Below are 21,713 nucleotides of genomic sequence, written 5' to 3' on the forward strand. Positions count from 1 at the left end.
ATTTAATCGACTAAATCTTCAAGTCAACAATTTTTTGCCTATTTTGACCATTTAATCGATTAAATTTTTGGCTTAATCGATTAAAGAAAGACAGATTGGTAGATAGTTCTGAATAAAGTACAAAATAATTATTAAATAATTAATGAAGGGCAAAAGGGTGAAAAAGCCCATTTTAAGCTCTCGATTTGTTTGAATTCAATGAATTAAAATCAAACTTTTTATTAATTAAACCTCAAGTTTGAATTTATAGTTTTGCATTATGACTAGGAAATTTATAACTAAAGCTCAATGCATTGGGAAACTTTAAAAAAAAAAAAAAAAAAAACAGCAGCAGCAGCAGCATCTCAAAGTAGATCACAAGTGGCATAAAATCTCAGTTTTTCATAAATTTTTCATGGCATCTTTTGTCTCATTCATCTCTGTCTGTTACAAAAATATCACTTACTCAGTGTGATAATAGATCTCATCTTCTTTTAAATTTCTTGGACGATTTTCCCTCCTTCAGACCTAAGTACTTGTCGATATCCTCCTCATCAAAATCTCCTTCGCCCCTTCGTTTCTTCTTCCCTCCGGTCTCTTTCATTTTCTACATAAACAAAATTATAATCAGTTAAGTAAAGCACTTAGAAAAAGTAACTAAACTCAAGCACATAAACATTAGGTGATTTCAAATCCTTCATAATTTACAATTTCCAGGAATATAACCACACCACTTGCATCTTTACATACACATCAGCTACTAGTTGCTTTTTATCACAGTATCACCTCTCTGAAACTAGAAATTTATAAAATACACATTATACCGAATGATAACTAAATTCAATTGGAACAGGTAAATAAAGCACATCACAAAATCAACTTACTAGAAAATATCCTTCCTTATTTTTCTATTTTTAAATTAAAATAGACAAAAATAATTGTCTAAAAATATAACTACAATGAATAATTTTTTTACCATTACTGCTAATCTTTTGGCTTCACTAACACGCTCCTCCAAAAGCAAAACTTCCTCTTCTTGTGCTGGATATTCTGGTAGCTTCTTGCCTGATATAAACTTGCATTTGTTATTAATTAAGAAACTTTAGCTCCTTAAAATGTCAAAGCAGAGGCAGAGCATATACCTATAAGTTTCTCTATTTGAATGTACCACTCCAACTCATACTGGTTCACAAGGGAAATAGCAACTCCGGAGCGTCCTGCTCGAGCAGTTCTTCCCACACGATGTATATAATCCTGTAGCTCACAATATTAGAAATCTAGTGAAATATAATAATAAAGAAAATTCTTAAAATGTTCATCCCCTTCTATGATTCCAGGTTTCATGTCAATTTAGATGTGTCATTCACGAATAACCGTGAGATTACTAATAAATTCCTAAAATTGCACAAGGCTAACTGCAAACTGTGATCAATTATAAAAAATTAAAAAATTAAAAATAAAAAAAAAACCACTCCCCATGGAAACCCGACTAGCGAGTGTGGAGTGGAGGCAATCCTTGTACGCAGTCTTACCCTTGCATAATTGCAAAGAGACTGTTTCTTGGATTCGAACCCATGATCTTCCAGTCATGAAAGAACAGCTTTACGACTGCTCCGATTCGCCCCCTTTAAACTGTGATCAATTATAACAGTAATAAAACGTGAATTAAAATATAAAAGAAATACATAGCACATCTTACTTTGGAGTTTGTGGGAATGTCATAGTTAATCACCATATCTACCGTCGGAATATCCAGTCCTCTACTTGCAACGTCAGTGCAAAGGAGAACATTGCACTCCCCAGACTTGAACTTATTCAATGCTCCAAGTCTCTTTGGCTGTCAAAAGATTATAACGATAAAACTTAAAGATTCTGCAATTGCTCAGCGACAAACAACGAAAAAAAGATGATAAAGATAGCCATTTCTTCCACCCCATCATCCCCTCTCCAATAAAAAAGAAGAAAACACAACAAGTTCAGAACAAATTACTATTATAACACAAGAATCTTTAGTACAGTTACCTGGCTCATATGACCATTAATTGGGATGGCTTTTAGACCAAGATTCCTAAGAATCAAAGCCAAAAGCCGAGTTGAATCACATGTACGGGTGAACACCATTGATGTACTTCCAGCCATTTCAGTGAGAATGTATACAAGGTAGCAATCCTACAAGAAAAACACACTGAATAAAAGATCACAGTACTCACATGCATAAAAGAAAAAAGTCAGGAAGCATGAAATCATATTAATTTCATTCCAAATAGCCCATTTATTATAAGTGCTCAATACATACATTTTCTTCATAACTCTACCTCTAATGTCATAATCTTATGTAAAGAACCAAATCAACCCAAAAGCTTAAGCTATTGGGTGAGGCTACATTAATGATTTTATATATCTCAACACGCCCCCTCAATCGAGAGCCCACTGGGCTTGAAGGGTGGACAATGCACAGGCCCACCTACTTGTGTGAAGAAAGAAATTCCACTTGAAAGAAAGTAGGAGGCGGTAAGGATCGAACCCGGTACACCGAGACTCTGATACCATTTAAAGAACCAAATCAACCCAAAAACTTAAACTACTGGGTGAGGCTACATTAATGATTTTATATATCTCAACATTTTATTTGGTACTTGACTAAATAAAATACTTTTTCTTCGCTGAATCTATTGCATAACAAAATCAATTCATGATCAAAGTTTGTCCTACCTAACCATAACCGTATCTCCAGTCAACAGTACATTTCAAGCAGCAGATATATAATCAATGGAAATGATGCCAACATGAGATTTTTACTTAATGGCCATCTATTCATGAAATTTCTTTTGTAATATCATATCTTTGACAACCTAAACGAGACACTTTTATTATGAAAACTCATTTTAGGGGAACAAAATAATAGAGTTCATTTGAAGCAGGGAACTGATGCTTGTGTTAACAAAATCAGAGTATATATGACACACATTAACTTCTGCCTCAACATTTAAACAGTCTTTACACAGCCTCCATTAGGTCAAGCACCCATGCTTATTGAGAAATTCAATGTACAATTGACAGCCAAAGTTTTTCTGAAATCCTACATTTTATTGAACAAGGGAGAAAAAGAAACCTTGTGTTTGGCAGGCAAGAACCGATACTGCTGCTTCAGGGTGTCAACAGTGGAATACTTAGATGATGCTTCAATCTAAATTGAATAAAAAAAATTGACTAATATCAGAAAAAAAATATGTATATAAACATACTTGCGAGTATTAAAGTTGTACCTTCACAGGATTCCTTAAACAAACCCTTTGGAGCTTCTGGACCTGCAACAGTGAGTGTGCAACTTTGTCTATTAGCATCATAAATTTAAAAATGAATACATGTAAACAATGAAGCATCTACAGTAAAAAGCAGCCCATAAAAATCATTTTGTTCAATATCATTGGCTTCATAATAATATCCTTAATGGAGCAAACACATGTTAAACATAACAAAAAATAAGAGATTCGGCCTAATAACAATATGATTAAATGCTTTTCAAAATCTATTAAATTATAAACCAAAAACCAGAACTTAAGTTAAATCCCAAAAGGATTTCATAAAGAACCTGTATCGAATAGGGTTCCATGTTTCAGAATATGAGGGGGAAAAAAAGGCTCCACTTGCATGTAAGAATCTTGAGTATGTGGGTGGGAAGGAAGGGAAAACGGTTAGACGCAAAGTTAAAAGGGAGGGAAAGGTAGGGGGGAGGGTTTGAGCCACTGAGTGAGTTTTGGGGCCTTTGGGTGGGGACAGTTGCAGACGCTCAAAGTTCTGCAGTGTCATGATGGGCCTATAATAAATAATCCAAGCCCATTAGTATTGTAGAATTAGTATTTTATGATGGGCCATTGGGTGATGTTTATGTTATGCATGTATTCAGAAATGTTTAGTGAGGAAAATGAGAGAACTCTAGGGAACTCTTGAGCCTAGGTATTTGGTTTGAGGGGGAGTTGAGGCTTTCTTGGAGTTTATTTTCTGCATTTATATTGTCTCAGTGTATGTAAAAAGAGGCTATGCCTCCATTGTTAATGAATCCAGTCTTGTATTTCTCTGGGTTCCATCAATTTGGTATCAGAGCATTTCCGATCTAGGGAGTGCTTCTGGTCCAAATCCACACACACAAATTCCAAGATCTGATCCAGATCTGATAGAAAAAAAAAAAAGAAAAAATCGAGCAACAGATCCAGATCTGATACAATGGTTCTAGCATTTTATGGAGAGGGAGACGATGCTTGGGGATGGCAAATTGCTATGGAACAACATTTTCAAGAAAAGCAAATAAATGAAGAAGATGAACAACTAGCAGAAACTCTGCGTGGGCTTAGAAGGTGCGCGCTTTTCTGGTATATAAGTGTTGGAATTGTCTTAATCCTAATGCAAAATTGTGGGATTTTACCAGAGCATTTATAAATAAATATCTACCTGAGATTTATTTGGTAGACAAAGAAGAAAAAGAAGCCGCAGTGGAGGAAGAAACGCAAGAAGAAGGAGAACGAGCAGATCCAAGCTCAGAAAAAGGAACCAAAGATACCAAATCAGAAAAAATAGAAGAAAAAGAAGCAAACAAAGGAACAGAAGACAACATCCACCAAAAAGACGTAGATTCAGCGATTGCAGAAAGAGAAGGTGAAACAGAGGTTAAAAAAGAAGACAACGAAGGAGAAGGAGACGCTAAGGCATATCAAATCTCAGAAAAAGAAGCAGAAGAAATTACAGAAAAAGAAGAAGAAGAAGAAGTGCAAGAAGTTGAAGAAGATCAAGTAAAGGAGGAAGAAGATGGAGGAAGGGCGAACATGAAGGCTGAGTTGCGCCTCTTTTCCTGGACAGATCTGGATCGAAGGAGTACCCATGCACAGAGGTGGAAGGTCTGTTTGCTGCCCACGAGGATCGTGAAAGAAAGGAAGTTTCTGGTGCGGACCTTAGATGGATGGAACGTTTCAGAGAACATGGGTATGGGTTTGGGTCAAAATGGGCCAAGGTCCAGTAGAGGAGGAGGGGAACCATTATATCCAACCCGTACTAACAAACAGATTCATTAATCAACAAAAGGCAACAAGTGTGGACAAAGGTAATGGGTTGGGCCTTAACTCACGCCTGGGGGCTACTAACTTTCAACGAGGGTCCAATAGTGTGGGGGGGATTTCACAAAATTTGGGTCCAAATCATAGACATGGGGAAACAGAGGATGGCTTGGGTATCGGGCAAAACACAAATGACAGGGGAGGGGAACAAGGGTTTGCACTTGGCAGCCATATAGAAAAGGGAAATGGTGGAGATCGAAGAGGGGGCACGATTCCGGCGATTGTCATCAGAAAATATGGCGGACCAGAGAAAGACGAACCTGGTTGGAATGATGTCAAGTGGGTCGCTGAAATTGTTGGGAGCCATCGAAGGCCAAAAGACTTCATATAATTTCCCCTTGTTGCTTGCTCAAGATTTTTTCGTTTGCACAGTAAGAAAGGTAGAGGGAATTCTGGGATATGAAGGGTTGGGGTTGATACATGCTAATTTTAAGAAGTTGATGTTCAATGTTGCATGGAAAATGCAGCTCGACACTACTTTTGGGGACTCAATACTGTCACATAGTATAATATCTCATAAGGAACAGACCTGGACATGGTGTAAAGGCATAGAGAGGGGTTATGTGGAGTTAAGTTGTGGCTCACTTAAAGAGGAAGATCAGCCCACACTGCCTTCTAGATTCACTGAGTTGTTTCAATCAGTCAAGGAGGGAACAGGCTCAAGATGTTTTAAGCAATGGGACCCAGGTGGAATGTTTCTCACATTATCTGTCCTCTTTCTTCACCTTGAGGACAAGGTGAATTTTGAAGGGGGAGTATTGATGGGCCTATAATAAATAATCCAAGCCCATTAGTATTTTAGAATTAGTATAAATAGAAGTTTAGAGTGATGTTTCTATTATGCATGTATTCAGAAATGTTTAGTGAGGAAAATGAGAGACCTCTAGGGAACTCTTGAGCCTAGGTATTTGGTTTGAAGGGGAGTTGAGGCTTTCTTGGGGTTTATTTTCTGCATTTATATTGTCTCAGTGTATGTAAAAAGAGGCTATGCCTCCATTGTTAATGAATTCAGTCTTGTATTTCTCTGGGTTCCATCATGTTATAACTTATAACTTTGCTGTGAGTGATTTTGATCTTTATAACTCAAATTTATCCCTATTTCTCTGTAATAGAAGACCAAGATCCTATCACTTACAAATTGAGATACCTATATAAGGCTAATGCCAAGAAATAAATAATGTTAAACATATGAATGATATATTTAGTAAGTGCCAAATCTACATATATACCTTTTTGGTCATCGTAGCAGAAAACAAGAACGTTCTCCTTTCACGAGGAATAGCTTGTAAAATCTCATTAAGTGATTCCTCAAAGTCCTCATTCAACAGCCTGTCTGCCTCATCTAAGACCTGCTCAAAATGCAGAGAAATCAAGCTAGTCCAAATATATTTATGATATGGAAATGAGGATGAGAATATGATAGGGTAGACAGAAAATAGATTACTTAAATATATCTTTTTGAAAAATCCTTAATGCAAAATCCAAGGCATCCAACATCTAAATGACATGTTGCAAATCAGCAGCTTATTTGCTATAAACATAACTGTGTAACCATGTAAGATACATCTAAAACAAAGCAGAAAAATACATGTTTCAACAATAAATCAACTTGTGTCAATTAGAATAACCATATTCAAGTCATCTAATCAATTCATCAGTTTAGCCACATGAATGACAAATTATCCTTCACAACTCTAAATATTTACTAAATAAATACTTCAAGGAAACAAAACCCAGTAGACACTTGAACTTATTAAGGCAAGAAGCATATTGGGTGGGCAGATAACACACAAATCGATCTAAACTTATGCTGTGCTTTTCGCAACAACAAAAAAAGGATTATAGTGATCAGAAAAGTTGGGAAGGAAATTAAAGGTAAGAGAATCATCCTCCTGTTTGGTTTAGTTAAAGGAAAAGAAACATGTTATTCTTTTAATAAAAAAAAAGTGTAAAAATAATGAAAATTATCATTAACAAAATCCTTGTATTTTGTCTCATTAACCCATCACCCAAGTCTGGTCACAATAGGAAACACATTCGTTGTCACTCTACTGTAGGAATCGAAGAAGGGCAATGGGATCCAGGCGGAAGTTATTATGCTGCAGCCTGCAGGCATAACTTGGTCCTTACATTTCAAGCAGGGGGATCCATAGGAAGGTTTTACGCTGGCTGACCTTCACCTAGAGGACAAGGTGAATCTTAGGCTAGACCACAATAAGGGGCAGAAGAGGAATTTGGATGGTAACAATCTTGGCTTCATGGCAAGACGGGTGGGAAGGAAGGGGAAACGGTTAGAAGCAAAGATAAAAGGGAGGGAAGGGTAGGGGAGAGGACCATCCATCGTTGAATTTTGGGGCCTTTGGGCACTGAGGTAGTTCTGCAGTTCTGCAGTTCTATCTTTGTTTTCTTGTTTTGTAGGTGATTTTGATCTTTGCAATCAGGGTTCCCCCCCTATTTCTCTGCAATAAACCACTTGGTTCCTATCACAGCCCAAGTAAAGAGGTCAGGATTCGTACAAGATACAGGTGCCAAGAAGTGCACAAACCACAACGCTAACACTTTATTGCATGAAAATAATAAAATTGTAACTTTTTACAAGTTTCGAGCAATTAAAAAGGGAGAGGGGGAATTACAACTATACTTTGATCTATTTATTTGCTTTGTGCAGACAAGAGTTGAATGTTAGCAAGGACAAAACTATACTCAGCCAACAAGAAACAGTTAAAAGAACTTTGTAAACAGTGAAACAACAATATTTGAAAGCGAAAGTGCTAACAAATATACGAAGGCAAAACCAGCAGAAAGAATTCAATCCAATAATAGAATTATTAAATCTTTTTATGCTAATACTATTAACATTAATGGATTGTTTACCAACTACAAAACATTATAATATCTCTCTGGGTACATCTGCATCCAAGATAGTAACAATATAGGACAATATGGTTACTAATCAATCCTATCTCTGTTGAATTGTTGTTGCTGAAATTCCAGCCTTAATCAATAGTACACACGTTTCAGATTTTTCTTCCATTTCTTATTTCTACATCTTGGTTCCTATCAAAGATGAATCATATAATCAACACAATGTTGATTAAAAGTTCTCATCAATATTCCATGATGAGTTAAATAAGCAAGAAATTGATTAGGAAACCAATGAAAAAGAACAAAGAATTAGAGTGCATTTCGTCAGGCATGACATATTTTATCCACAAACACAACATTTGGATATAACTCAACTATTACCGAATGCTATCAAAGTACAGGAAACAAATGAAATGAATTTATTATATAACAAATGAAATCAAAGCATGCCTATTCATAACCATTAAAAACATTCACAGAATTCATCAGGGAAAAAAAAAGAAACTAAGAATAAAGCATTCGACAAACAGTAGACTAACATATAAATATTGCAATATCCTTATGATACAGAAATTAATATCAATATATAAACAACAAATTTGGTTACACAAGACATGTACCCAGCCATTGGATGTCAAAAATAAGGAAAACTTGAGCTCAAATCAAAATAATGTAGAAATCATACCAAGTATTTTAATCTACCTAGAGAAAATCCTTTGGTGTTTTTTAGGTGGTCTAAAACTCGTCCAGGTGTCCCAACCTGCAAAACGTAAGAATTCAACATAAATAATAAACAAAATACTGATGAAATGAGAAGACTAAGAAATACATGAAAAATAAAGGCATTGCTAAATCATAAGTACAATTTCAATCTTGTACATACAGAATGTGCATAAGTTCACTTTTCTCTTGAACCAGTCAATTGTATAATTATTGACTACAAAGTAAAGATATCACACCAAACACATATGATTCAACGAGGCTATGGACAAATGGTAAAATTTAAAAATTATATGACACAACACGTCTATAGTACAACATATAAAATTAGTATAAATTAATACAAAAAAAAAAAAATCTAAAATCGAAAGAGAGAATTGATGTTTTAAAAGTTAGCACAAATCATTGTAGACATGATAAAATGCTATCATTTATCAGATTAATGTTGTATTCTCCTATGTATTGGTATAAAAGTTCAAAAAATAAATAGAAATATTAGTAAAATGCAGCTAAGAGTATCCAAAGTGCCTGTGAAGTGTCCAGCACGGGTGTACAGCTACTATTTTGAAATGTACAACAATGACGATATTTTGATTAACTTGGGTTGTATATGAGGGTATTGCAAGTGTATCCCAATTTCCCAGCAGCTGAGAGTTGGCATAGGTCACTATCGCTACAAATAGGATCAATTTGAAAAGGCTAAGCAGGCATTTGTTTTACAGCTAGATCCAGAGAATGGTGAATGTTAGCAACAGTAACACTTACAATGATATGAGGTTGCTTCGCTATCTTGATGGATTGTTGTACCATGTCAATCCCTCCAACAAGCTAGAGAAAAAGGAAAAGATGCCAATCAAATAGATTGCTTAGAGCAAAGTGTGTGATAAATAGAACACTAACACAGTGCCAGCAAACCATCATATGATAAACTAAGTATCATGCTAGCAAGAGTCTCAAGGGAGGAAAATAAAACAAGCTCAAAGCAATACAGTAAACAGGAAGCCATAAAATTCATGCATAATGAATCATTTCAGAAAAATAGATTGAAACTCACCACGGCACACTTGACACCAATTTCAGAACCTAGAGCTTCAAACTGCTCAGCAATTTGGATAGCAAGTTCTCTAGATCAAGAAAAAGGTGAACAATAGAAGAAATAAACCAGTTATATACCAGTCAGAACAATTACATTCAGTAAAATTTAAAGTATACCGAAATCAAAACCATGATCAGGTATCAAAGTATCAAACCTTGTGGGAGACAACACACAAGCAAAGAAATCTTTTGGGCGTGGTGCTCCTAAGAGGGCATGCAATATGGGGAGGGCAAAAGCTCCAGTCTTACCAGAACCCGTTTGGGCAAGTCCAATCACATCTTTTCCTGAGAAACACAAACCACAAAGAATAACCAGCAATTTAAAAAGGTTTCACAATCACTATCGTCATGCCATACTCTAGAACAATAGATAGGGGAAAATATTGTGATTGGAATGGGACACTACTGAAAAAATAATGCAATCAACTAGAGCAAATATAAACACTATAACATTGATATATAAAATTTCATGTTCAACATCCAATTATCATCAGTGTCGTATAACAATGATAATGATTTTGCATTCATTCTTTTTGTCTGTCTCCATGTAGCAAACAAAATTATATTTGAAAAATCTAAAGATCAGAAAACCAGTATTGACATGACAAAACTCATAAAAATACTAACCTTCCAGTGCAAGAGGAATCGCTTCTACCTGTATCTTTAATGGATTTATCCAACCCAATTTTTCACAAGCTTCCACCAGTGACTCAGATAAGCCCAAATCCTTAAATGTTTTCATTTCTTCATTCTCTTCCCCCATTCTCAGTTTCTAACCTGTGAATAACATAAAATTTAAAATGACTTACACATATTCTAAAGTCAAAACCATCAGAAGCAATTGAACAAAGGGCTAATACACCTCAACCCACAGTGTAGAAATATCAAAGGTGTTTCACAAATTGTACGAAAACACTTTCTATACACATTTTCCAAAAATACAGTAAGCTTCAAAAAGATTATATTTCTATGTACCTATCTACATTTGCAGTAAAAGAAAAAAGAAAAAAAGAAATAAATAAGTAAACTTGATCTAAAGTGCATTTTGATTGACTCTTTTGAAGAAAAAAAAGTGTCTCTACATGTTTACAAAATCCTACTATCTAACATAACAAATTATATTCAACCATATATATGTCCGTAAAATAGCTTATCAACCATCACAATCCTAATTCCTCATGTTTTCTATTTACTAAAATCACAATTCATACTATATAGCTTCTGTTGAATAGATCAAAATCACTGAAGTACTAAACCATAATGCTTTAAAATTTGAAAAATCCAAACAGAAGCATTAAAAAATTAAAAAATTATAGAATCGCTTAAAAAAAAGGTTTCAAACATAGTTATGGTCAGAATGGGAGAATACCAACACAAAATGCTTTACAGACAGAAGCATTAAAAAATAAAATATTCCCTTCGTTCAAAAAAAAATTCCAATGATATGGTCAGCTGAACAAAGTTAAAAAGACACCAAATATCTTCCAAAAACTACAATCAGAACCAGAATGGCAGAGTGAAACACCTTTGGTTCGCGCAATAAGGAGAGGAAGAGAAGGTTGTTTTGCGCAGGGGGTGACAGAAGATTCACAGTCCAGTCACAGCCACAGTCGTTCGTCGAAAGAAGAGGGAGATGGCAGGCAGTTGCAGACTTGCAGTTATCCGTCACAAGAAGGAGGAGAGAGCCATTTAGAGATTTTTTTTTTTTTCTTTTGGATAAAACGTTAGAGTTTCTGACTATAGGGCTTTTGTTTTAGGGTTCTGTTTGTTTATTTAATGGATATACAGTGCAGGATAATACTTCACTTTAATTTTTTTTTTTCTACACTGATAAAAAAATGGAGAGTTCATAAGTTAAAGAAAAATAAAAAAGAAAAAAAATTATATGCATATCTTTTTATGTCTACGTGACATTCTACCATTAGAGAAAATAATTTCCCTATAGTTAATTATTTTAATGAGAGAAAAATATAAATAATCGAAATTATAGCATAAAGAGTGGTTAATTTTTTTTAAAAATTTAAATTTTAAATAAAAATAATAAATTATATCTTTTTCTCAATTAAAATAACACAAATACATGTTACTTAAAACCCCAAACATTTTTCCTCTGCTTCATAAGTGTTTTTTGGTTGTAGGCTATGATGTACCGACATTGACATGGGACACGACAAGTCGACACGTTAATTTTAAAAAATGACATATTTTGACACGTTGTGATATTAAATAGTATTTTTAATATATATAATATAATTTATATTTAATACATATAAGAGTTCATAATAAGTTATATAACTAATCAAATATTCAAATTTTATAACATAAATATACACAAAAATATTTTTTCGTACCTTGTTAATTTTTCATGTCAAATTTTATAACAGAAAAAAAATTAATTTATAAATAATTTTTTTTATTAATAAAATAAAATCAAGACTAAAAAAACGTGTCGGAGCGTTGATCACGTGTCGAAAAAAGTTGATTACGTGTCAAAAAATGTGTCCGAACGTGTCGAAAGAGTTGATCATGTGTCCCAAAATATTAACCGCGTGTCGGAACGTGTCCATATCGTACACGTGTTCGACACGCCCTTTTTCTAAAAAATTGTGTGTCCGAGTATTAGAGGTTGTAGGTATTTTCGGATCATGGGTTTGTGGGTTTAAAATTTTAGTATTTCGGGGTTTTTTAATCAAAGCGCAGAAATATAAGGATACACTATCCCGCTGATTTTAGGAGTTAGCAAAGCGATGATAGACGATCCTACTAGAATGTGATTCTTCTTGGTATCTGAATCGTGGTTTTAACAATATTGCTTATGATCGGTCTTCTTTTAAAGTTGCTGAAGGTTAGGGTCAACTATTAATCGCAATACAAAATTAAATGCAAAATTATTAATTATAGGTAGGGCTATACTGCTACAGTGAAGTCTCTTCGTATTGGGTATAATAAACATTAACTTAAATGAAATAAGTATAATTATCTTAAAAAATATTATTAAATATCTATATAATCTATACATAATTTTGTAAGGTATTGTAGAGGTTTCCCCCTTGAATGAAGGATCACAGACTCATAAACTTCATATTTTTTATATAAATTCTGTAGATTAAAATATATAATTTTTAATATAAAATAATGATATATTAATTATTAATTTAACTTTTTAACAAAATTAACTAACATAATACCAGGCTCTGCTAGGGTTTGGCGGCAATCTCCATGGAGGCAAAGAAAGAGCGGAAATCGACAAAGACAGAGATGGTGATCAATAGAATGTGGTTGGAAAGTATTTGGTGGCTGTGAAAAAGAGGCCATATGCGAATGGGGTGCAACACAGTAAATGGGATGAGATTATTCCTGACGAAGATGATCATGTTTCTATTATTGGAGAACCATTGGAGGCAAGGCATAAGTTAGAGCCCGACATCCAGATTTGTAGAAACGACAACGGAGTTGCCAACTTCAAAATGTCAAACGCGTTTAAGCAAAAAGCTTGGTGACAATGGCAGCAAACATTGATCGTGAATCTGCTAGGAAAAAAGTGTCTTATGACTTTATGAAATAACGGCTGGAACGCATGTGGGCAAAAGAAGGAAGAAATTTGGTAACAGACATAGCGAATAACTTCTTTCTTGTACAATTTGAAAGGAAAGATGACATAGCAAAAGCTGAAAGTCGCTTTTCGGAAGAAAAGTGCATATACCGGTTCTGCTAGTCGGTATAAAAGCGTACCGAAAAAGTATCCCGGAAAATTATGAAAAGTACATGATAATTACTAGAATAATATGTAGGACTTGTAAAACGAGTTTCAAGTTAAAATAATGAGAACTGGTGCCAGAAACTCGTACTGGCTATGAAAAGCGCGTACCGGAAAGGTGCTCCGAAATATATAAGAAAAATATGATAAATCTTGTAAAAATGAGTAGGTTAAGAATCCTGAGTTTAGGATTCAAATGCTAAGCGTAGCTATAATTGCTAATAATGTGTGTTTAAAACTTAAGTGCCTATATATATGCATCTTGCACCAAACCCTAGGCCATGTGTGATGTGCCTACGTGGGTTTTCTGATTTCTCTCCAGCCTTGTGCCTCCCATTGCCACCTTCACCTCCCTTCCCTCTTGTGAGCCAAAGGTGTCACCTTTCTCCTTGTTCTTGCCACTTAAACACTTGAGTGTGTGTGGGGTAACCTTGGTGGTGAGTTGTGAAGCATTTCAGAGGATATGCTTGCTGTTTGTTGGGAGTGTTAGGGGCTGTTTAGTCTGAGTTTGTGTGAGTGGGGCTTGTTCTTGGCTTCTTGAGCTTCAAGAAGCCACCTTTTGGCATAAAGGGTCAAGCTTGAAGTGTATTTTCGTAGCCTTGTGAAGTCAGAACTTGGGTGCTATGTTGGAGGCTTCCTTCTGTTTCATTTTCGAAGTTTTGGTGCCTTGGAGGTATTCATGATCATCCTTTGTGTATTTTTAGGTCTAAAGCTTACTTAATAGGTTAATAAGTGAAACTTTAACCATTTGAGTAAAGGAATGTGTTTTTGGGTTCATAACATGTTGGTGGTTATCTGTTTAGGGAGTCATTGGACTCCCAATCGCTTTTGGATCCTTAAATTTGGCATTTTGCAGAAGTTGGCTCGAATTTCTGCATTCTGTTGGAGAAGTATTCGAATACTTTCCGTGTAGTATTCGAATACTTGTCCTTGGTAATCGAATACTCCTTGCAGGAGTATTGAAATACTTTTCTGGGAAGAAAAGTATTCAGATACCTTTGAAGAAGTATTTGAATACTGGAAGGTATTCGAATACAGTGAGGTTTGGTATTCGGATAATGAGGTATTCGGATACTAGGGGGAAAAGTATTCGGGTACTTGTGAGTATTCGAATACTTTAGTGAAAGTAATCGAATACTTTCTGGAGAGCTGGAGTATTCGAATACTACTCGTGGAGTATTCGAATACTTCCTGCTGAAATAGCATGTAATGAGTTAAAATGAGTAGGAAAGACTTAATCACTTAAGGTAATCTGAGCTATGATTATTGATGAGTAATTATGGTATGGGCAGATTGTGATTGTGCTGTTTGTGGGCCTTGAGCCGTGTGGACTCTTGGTTTGCATAGCTAGCTTACAAGGTAAGCTTTCGTGTCCTCGGTTTAGCCATTGTTGGTTCCACCATGTCCCATGGGGGTATAGTTATATGCATGATCTTTTTTTCATGATATATTGATTTGTGAAATGCTGTTGAGCTGTTATATGCGAGTGCCTTTATAATATGCATGTGGTGTTCCACCTATACGGTAAGCCTGAGTATGTGGTACATACAAGAGGGTGAGGTTGTGGGTGAGGTGCAAGCGGTATTCCTTGTACTTATTGTGGGGTTGTAGACGTACGTCCTACATTTCTCTGGCCAGTAGAATAGTATTGACACACATGACATGATTATCTGCTGCATTGCACTGTTTTAGAAATGATACTAATGAACTGTTTTTGAACTTATATTGCACATGTAAGTGAGCTTGGGGTGGAAGATCCTTGAGGACGCCTTGCCTTACTGAGATTTCTTGTTTAGAGATCTCACTCCACGTTTGGGGATTGCTTATTTCAAGTTCAGGTAGTATGGGGACTGATGTCTCTGGCGGCAGGAGGCCAGAGCTTAGTTGATGATTATTGCTGTTAGTTATGCTGACCTGTGTGAATGCTGGATTTGGATGCTGTTTATGTTTTCTGCACTTATATGCTTATGTTGCTTTTGTTGAGACTGATGTTGGGCTTTGTTGTCTTATTTGGGTGAGCATGGGGTTTGTCCATAACACTTTGTGGTTAGTACTTTTAGTTGGATTTGTATAAACTGTTAGATGGTCCGGTCTACGTTTTGTAGTTCCGTGACTAGAGACTCATACTTATGTTATTTAATTAATGAGGTATTTCAGTTAGTTGTTTATTGCAATATACATACAGGCGATGTTTTGAAAAAATGGTTAAGTAATCAAGTTGGTAATGGTTAATGACATCATAATTGAAAAGAAAAAGATATTCTGCAATTTTAATTAAGCGCAGCTTAATATGATAATATGATAACATTACCGGATATATACGGGGTGTTACACACGTCAAGCCTGCTACTCCTCCGTCTCAATGATGCGCTCATTCCTTGTATGGAACGTGAAAGGGGTTGCCAAGAAGGAGCTTAGTAGGCACCTGAAGATTTTAGTAGTCAAATACTCGATTCGGTTGTTAGCTCTTGTAGAGACTCGCACCTCTGGGATAAATTGCAAGCGGTTATTGAAGAAAATTAGGTTTGATAAATATGCCTTAGAAGAGGCTCAAGGATTTGTGGGTGGTATTTGGTGGCTTTGGTCGTCTTCATATGTGTCTGTCGATGTGGTAAGACAATCTACCCAATTTCTCCATTCTCGCGTCTGCATCCCAGGTTAGTAATAGATTACACATAACAGGGGACACAAATCAGCTTCTATTTGGGCTGGTAATCGATTACCCAAGCATGGTAATTGATTACCTAGTTCAGTTACCGATTACCAATAGCATGTCTGCATGGCAATAAAAAATATAGTGTGGTAAAATAACCATATCTTAAGCTACATAGCTCTAAATTGAGTGAGGTTTGGACCCATATGAAGATACCACATAGGGCTATAACCTTATGAAATCTTAGATCCATTGGGTGAGTGGATTACTAGTAGTTCTATTTGGAAATTGTTGCTTTATTTTCGGAAGTCCGATTTAAAACAATGGCCTTGCAAGTTTCATAACTCAGGCTATACTTACCCAAATGATTAATACTATACCATTTTGGAAAGGCCAAGACCTCTAGTTTTACATAATAAAATGTTAAAACTAATGACGAAGCCTTATAGTTTCAGTCATGCAAATTATAAGAACGATTTAGTACCGAGCAAGACTATAGAGTCTATTTCTTTTGAGTGTTCTTCATGGGAATGACTTATAGACTCTACTGTACGATTAATATATATTTCAGGGGTACGGGATCCTAAGAGAGTTAGATAACCTCACCCACTATGATATAGCGTCCCAATATGATTACCCATTACTCAAGGTATAGTAAAGTCTTAAGATTGAAATTATGAAGTAAATTTTACACCATGCTACTGTATGGGAACTACATGGTTGATGGTATTAAGTTAATGTATGATGCTTACGTGTAATGTATGAGTTATAATTGAGGTATTTGAATTAAAAGAATAAGAAATAATTTAATTGCAGTAAATAGAAAAAGAAAATAATAAAAAGTTTATCCGTATTTTAATCAATTATTGCGATTGTAACACCACTTAATACCATACTATATGATAATACACCTGCTCGAGATGGGGTGTTACACAATCCCTCTGCCCTCTCTCCTTGATACGAGCTGTCGAACTAGCGCAAATTAATTAAATTAGGTTTATTAAAAATTTGTAGTAAAGCGTCAACCTAAGTCGTCTCTCAAGGAGTTTGCAAGGATCTTAATCGCCCAGTTATAAAAATAAAAATAAAAATAAAATGGAAACCAAATGAAAATGGAAACTAAATGAAAAGAGAAAATAAGGAGAAACGGAAACTAAAGAAAAACATAAACTAAAATGGGGGGTTAATATGATTGTAAATTTAAACAAAAATAAAATAGAATAAAAAGTAATCAAATTAAAAGCAATCAACCAAAGAATTAGGATTCCAAGCATATCCATCATTGGACAAATAATTACCAAATCGCGATTGATCTCAATTGAATCAGAATCCTTATATCTAATTGAGAACCCTCCCTAAGCGATCGCTTAGCGTTTGGTTGAATACGGCGCGTCTACTCGCGCAATCGCGGAGTATAAACCCTTTCGACTTGAGTTCATTGGCTTAATCAACCTAACCCTTAAATCTAATGGTTAATCTCTTTCCTAAGAACGCAATCGCGTATCTCAGATTGAACACCCACAATCGCGCGATGCCAAACCGAGTGGGAAAGCGAAACGAATTTGGTTCAAAATGAGGCGCGGGTCCTCAGGATTCAACCATGGAATCCTCAACCCTTGGGTTGATTAAAGAAAAGAGGAGAGAAAAAAGACGAAAATTATATTAATTTCAAAACTGTAAAATTCAAACTCAAATGAAAGATGTTCCACAAGGTCCCTTACTCTCGCCCTTTTAACCCCTAATCAAGCTGGGCTTCAGGCTCTACAAATTCAACCCAAAATAAAAGGAAACAAAACAGAATTAATGGCTGTCGGCTTCATGTACATTGGGTTCAAAATTATAACTTAAGTCCAAACATCAAAATAAATTTCCAGCAAAACACGTCCCTCTTGGGCTCAGGTTTCGACCATCTTCCCGTCCAGATTGGGCTTCAGTAGCTGAAATAGAGATTGTAGCCGTATCTGTTAGCTGCAAAACGCAACAAGAACGGAGTCAATTGGACATCTGTAGAGTGAGATATGGTCAAAATACGAAAGTAGTGTAAATCTGGAAAATTATGACGAAAATCAATTAAACCCAATTAAAATCTATAATTCTGATTTGACCCAAAAGACCTTTATTTAATTCAAATAAAACCTAAAAATACCAACCAAGAGTAATAAATAAGTGTAACAAAATATGTGTTATCAAATTTCCACACACTTATCTTTTTGCACTCCTGGGCAAAAACTAAAATTGAAAGCAAAGACTAAGATCAACCAATCCCTTCTAACAATTACAAAGGATACAGAAAATATACAAAGATCACAAATCTTCAACAGATAAACCAATTAGGATATAAATTCTCTAATCTCAAATCACAAGATCTGCTAATTTCAACTCTACATGCCAATTACAGAAAATGGTTCTTCACAGGATGTTCTCAATATTTTTCTCTCAAGTGTATCAGGTAATCAGTGTATCAAGTAATCACCATAGGCTTGCTCAAATTTTACTTCTCCACTGCTACTAAGAAATGCATGCATAAATCAAGAGGACTTTATGTAGGGTTGTAATGGGGCTAAGATGAAGGTATGGATAAAATATGGAAAAGAAAGGTTAAATACCCAAGAAACTTAAAAGAGCACTAGCAAAATAAAAATTATACTAACAAAACATAACTGAAATAAAAACAGAAAAACACAACATAAAGATGAGAACTATTTTTTTTTCAATTTTTTCAATTTTTTTTTTTTTTTTTTTGCTTTTTTTTTTTTTCTCTTTACATTAAAAAAAAAAAAACATTAAATGAATACCCCTCCCTCACACTTAAAGTGTTGCACGTCCCGGGAAACCTCCACGCTTAAACACAAAATTACAGTGAAACCAATGCTCAGTAAATCTCCAGGGTGTGGAATTAATTGGTTTTTCACTTAGGCTTATAATGCGGCTTAAGAAATAAAGGATATAAAGGCTCAAAGGTGCTCACCAAGGGATAATAATGTAAAAGATGGTTATCTGGCTAAAGTGAAAAATAAAAGAAAAAAATGTCTCTATCATATTCATGCATGTAAATGAAAAATGCAGTTTCAAAAAGAATAAGATCAAGTTCTAGAGAATAAAGATCATGAGCAGAAACACACAAGAAAGAGAGAATGACAAAAGATGTAATCCATTTATACAGGACCAAAATCTCACAAGGGTAAAACCAAATTACGCAATCAGCATAACAATATCAGTCAACAAGTAATATAATCCAAGAGTCAAGAATTAAGCCTGATCAGAATAATCTATCAAAAGAAATATATCCAAGTTCATTCCATGTATAACTCAACAATTATCAGAAAGAAAAGGAAAATTCACTTATTCACAATTAAAGTTGAAACAAAAATTGCAAAGAAAAAGGAAATAAAGAAAAAGGAAAAGAAGACTCCATATCCTCCTTAGGGAAGGTAAATGGCATCAGTGAGCCTGATTTGTGCCTCCACAAGCTGCTGCTGGAGTCCCTCATAAAAAGGCTTGAAACAATGTCCATCCACATGTGAAAATCCTCTCAGACTACTTATCACACAACTCCCTATGATTAATTTTCTGCATAACTGAAACAAAAGGAGGAAGAGGGTAACAAACGATAGAGAACGATGCAAACTCCCCGGCAACGACGCCAAATTTAACACGAGCTGTCGAACTCGCGCAAATTAATTAAATTAGGTTTATTAAAAATTTGTAGTAAAGCGTCAACCTAAGTCGTCTCTCAAGGAGTTTGCAAGGATCTTAATCGCTCAGTTATAAAAATAAAAATAAAAATAAAATGGAAACCAAATGAAAATGGAAACTAAATGAAAAGAGAAAATAAGGAGAAACAGAAACTAAAGAAAAACGGAAACTAAAATGGGGGGTTTAATATGATTGTAAATTTAAACGGAAATAAAATAAAATAAAAAGTAATAAAATTAAAAGCAATCAACCCAAGAATTAGGATTCCAACGATATCCATCATTGGACAAATAATTACCAAATCGCGATTGATCTCAATTGAATCAGAATCTTTATTTCCAATCGAGAACCCTCTCTAAGCGATCACTTAGCGTTTGGTCGAATACGGCGCGTCTACTCGCACAATCGCGGAGTATAAACCCTTTCAACTTGAGTTCATTGGCTTAATCCACCTAACCATTAAATCTAATGGTTAATCTCTTTCCTAAGAACGCAATCGCGTATCTCAGATTGAACACCCACAATCGCGCGATGCCAAACCGAATGGGAAAGAGAAACGAATTTGGTTCAAAATGAGGCACAGGTCCTCAGGATTCAACCATGGAATCCTCAACCCTTGGGTTGATTGAAGAAAAGAGGAGAGAAAAAAGACGAAAATTATATTAATTTAAAAACTGTAAAATTCAAACTCAAATGAAAGATGTTCCACAAGGTCCCTATTCTCCCCCTTTTAACACCTAATCAAGATGTACTTCAGGCTCTACAAATTCAACCCAAAATAAAAGGAAACAAAACAGAATTAATGGCTCTCGGCTTCATGTACATTGGGTTCAAAATTATAACTTAAGTCCAAACGTCAAAATAAATTTCCAGCAAAACACGTCTGTCTTGGGCTCAAGTTTCGACCATCTTCCCGTCCGAATTGGGCTTCAGTAGCTGAAATAGAGATTGTAGCCGTATCTGTTAGCTGAAAAACGCAACAAGAACGGAGTCCATTGGACATATGTAGAGTGAGATATGGTCAAAATACGAAAGTAGTGTAAATCTGAAAATTTATGACGAAAATCAATTAAACCCAATTAAAATCTATAATTCTGATTTGACCCAAAAGACCTTTATTTAATTCAAATAAAACCTAAAAATACCAACCAAGAGTAATAAATAAGTGTAACAAAATATGTGTTATTAAATTCCCTCACACTTATCTTTTTGCACTCCTGGGCAAAAACTAAAATTGAAAGCAAAGACTAAGATCAACCAATCCCTTCTAACAATTACAAATGATACAGAAAATATACAAAGATCACAAATCTTCAACAGATAAACCAAGCAGGATATAAATTCCCTAATCTCAAATCACAAGACCTGCTAATTTCAACTGCACATGCCAATTACAGAAAATGGTTCTTCACAGGATGCTCTCAATATTTTTCTCTCAAGTGTATCAGGTAATCAGTGTATCACTCAAATCTACTCAAGAAAATTATTCTACCATAGGCTTGCTCAAATTTTACTTCTCCACTGCTACTAACAAATGCATGCATAAATCAAGAGGACTTTATGTAGAGTTGTAACGGGGTTAAGGTGAAGGTACGGATAAAATATGGAAAAGAAAGGTTAAATACCCAAGAAACTTAAAAGAGCACTAGCAAAATAAAAATTATACTAACAAAACATAACTGAAATAAAAACAGAAAAACACAACATAAAGATGAGAACTTATTTTTTTTCAATTTTTTTTTTTTGCTTTGCTTCGTTTCTTTTTCATTTTTTTTAATTTCAATTTTTTTTTTTTTTTTTTGCTTTGCTTCATTTCTTTTTCACTTTACAGTAAAAAAAA

The 21,713-nt window shown here is 34.9% G+C and overlaps 1 protein-coding gene across 1 annotated transcript; it reads right to left on the bottom strand.

Annotated features, from left to right (window-relative positions):
• Window positions 1–289: 289 nt before the first annotated feature.
• Window positions 290–11,505, bottom strand: LOC133293825 (DEAD-box ATP-dependent RNA helicase 10-like). Its single transcript, XM_061492425.1, has 14 exons — window positions 11,293–11,505; window positions 10,395–10,544; window positions 9,923–10,052; window positions 9,727–9,796; window positions 9,438–9,500; window positions 8,638–8,712; window positions 6,317–6,436; window positions 3,246–3,287; window positions 3,092–3,166; window positions 2,002–2,148; window positions 1,679–1,816; window positions 1,122–1,233; window positions 956–1,044; window positions 290–586 (listed from the first exon to the last, which is right to left on the bottom strand). Exons 2-14 carry the CDS (start codon window positions 10,528–10,530, stop codon window positions 464–466), a joined length of 1,320 nt encoding a protein of 439 aa, XP_061348409.1. The 5' UTR covers window positions 10,531–10,544; window positions 11,293–11,505; the 3' UTR covers window positions 290–463.
• Between the last annotated feature and the right edge of the window lie 10,208 nt (window positions 11,506–21,713).

This window comes from Gastrolobium bilobum, unplaced genomic scaffold, assembly GCF_033153095.1.
Source record: "Gastrolobium bilobum isolate Gb01-03AN ecotype WA unplaced genomic scaffold, APGP_CSIRO_Gbil_v1 utg64045, whole genome shotgun sequence".
NCBI lineage: Eukaryota > Viridiplantae > Streptophyta > Magnoliopsida > Fabales > Fabaceae > Gastrolobium > Gastrolobium bilobum.

Bases quoted from the DNA above. Each gene is read 5' to 3' on its own strand.
- LOC133293825 (XM_061492425.1), bottom strand. From the start codon at position 10,530: ATGGGGGAAGAGAATGAAGAAATGAAAACATTTAAGGATTTGGGCTTA. The intron at 10,053-10,394 runs GTTAGTATTTTT...TGTGTTTCTCAG, and splicing joins GATTCCTCTTGCACTGGAAG to GAAAAGATGTGATTGGACTT. The intron at 1,817-2,001 runs GTAACTGTACTA...ATCTTTTGACAG, and splicing joins TTAATGGTCATATGAGCCAG to CCAAAGAGACTTGGAGCATT.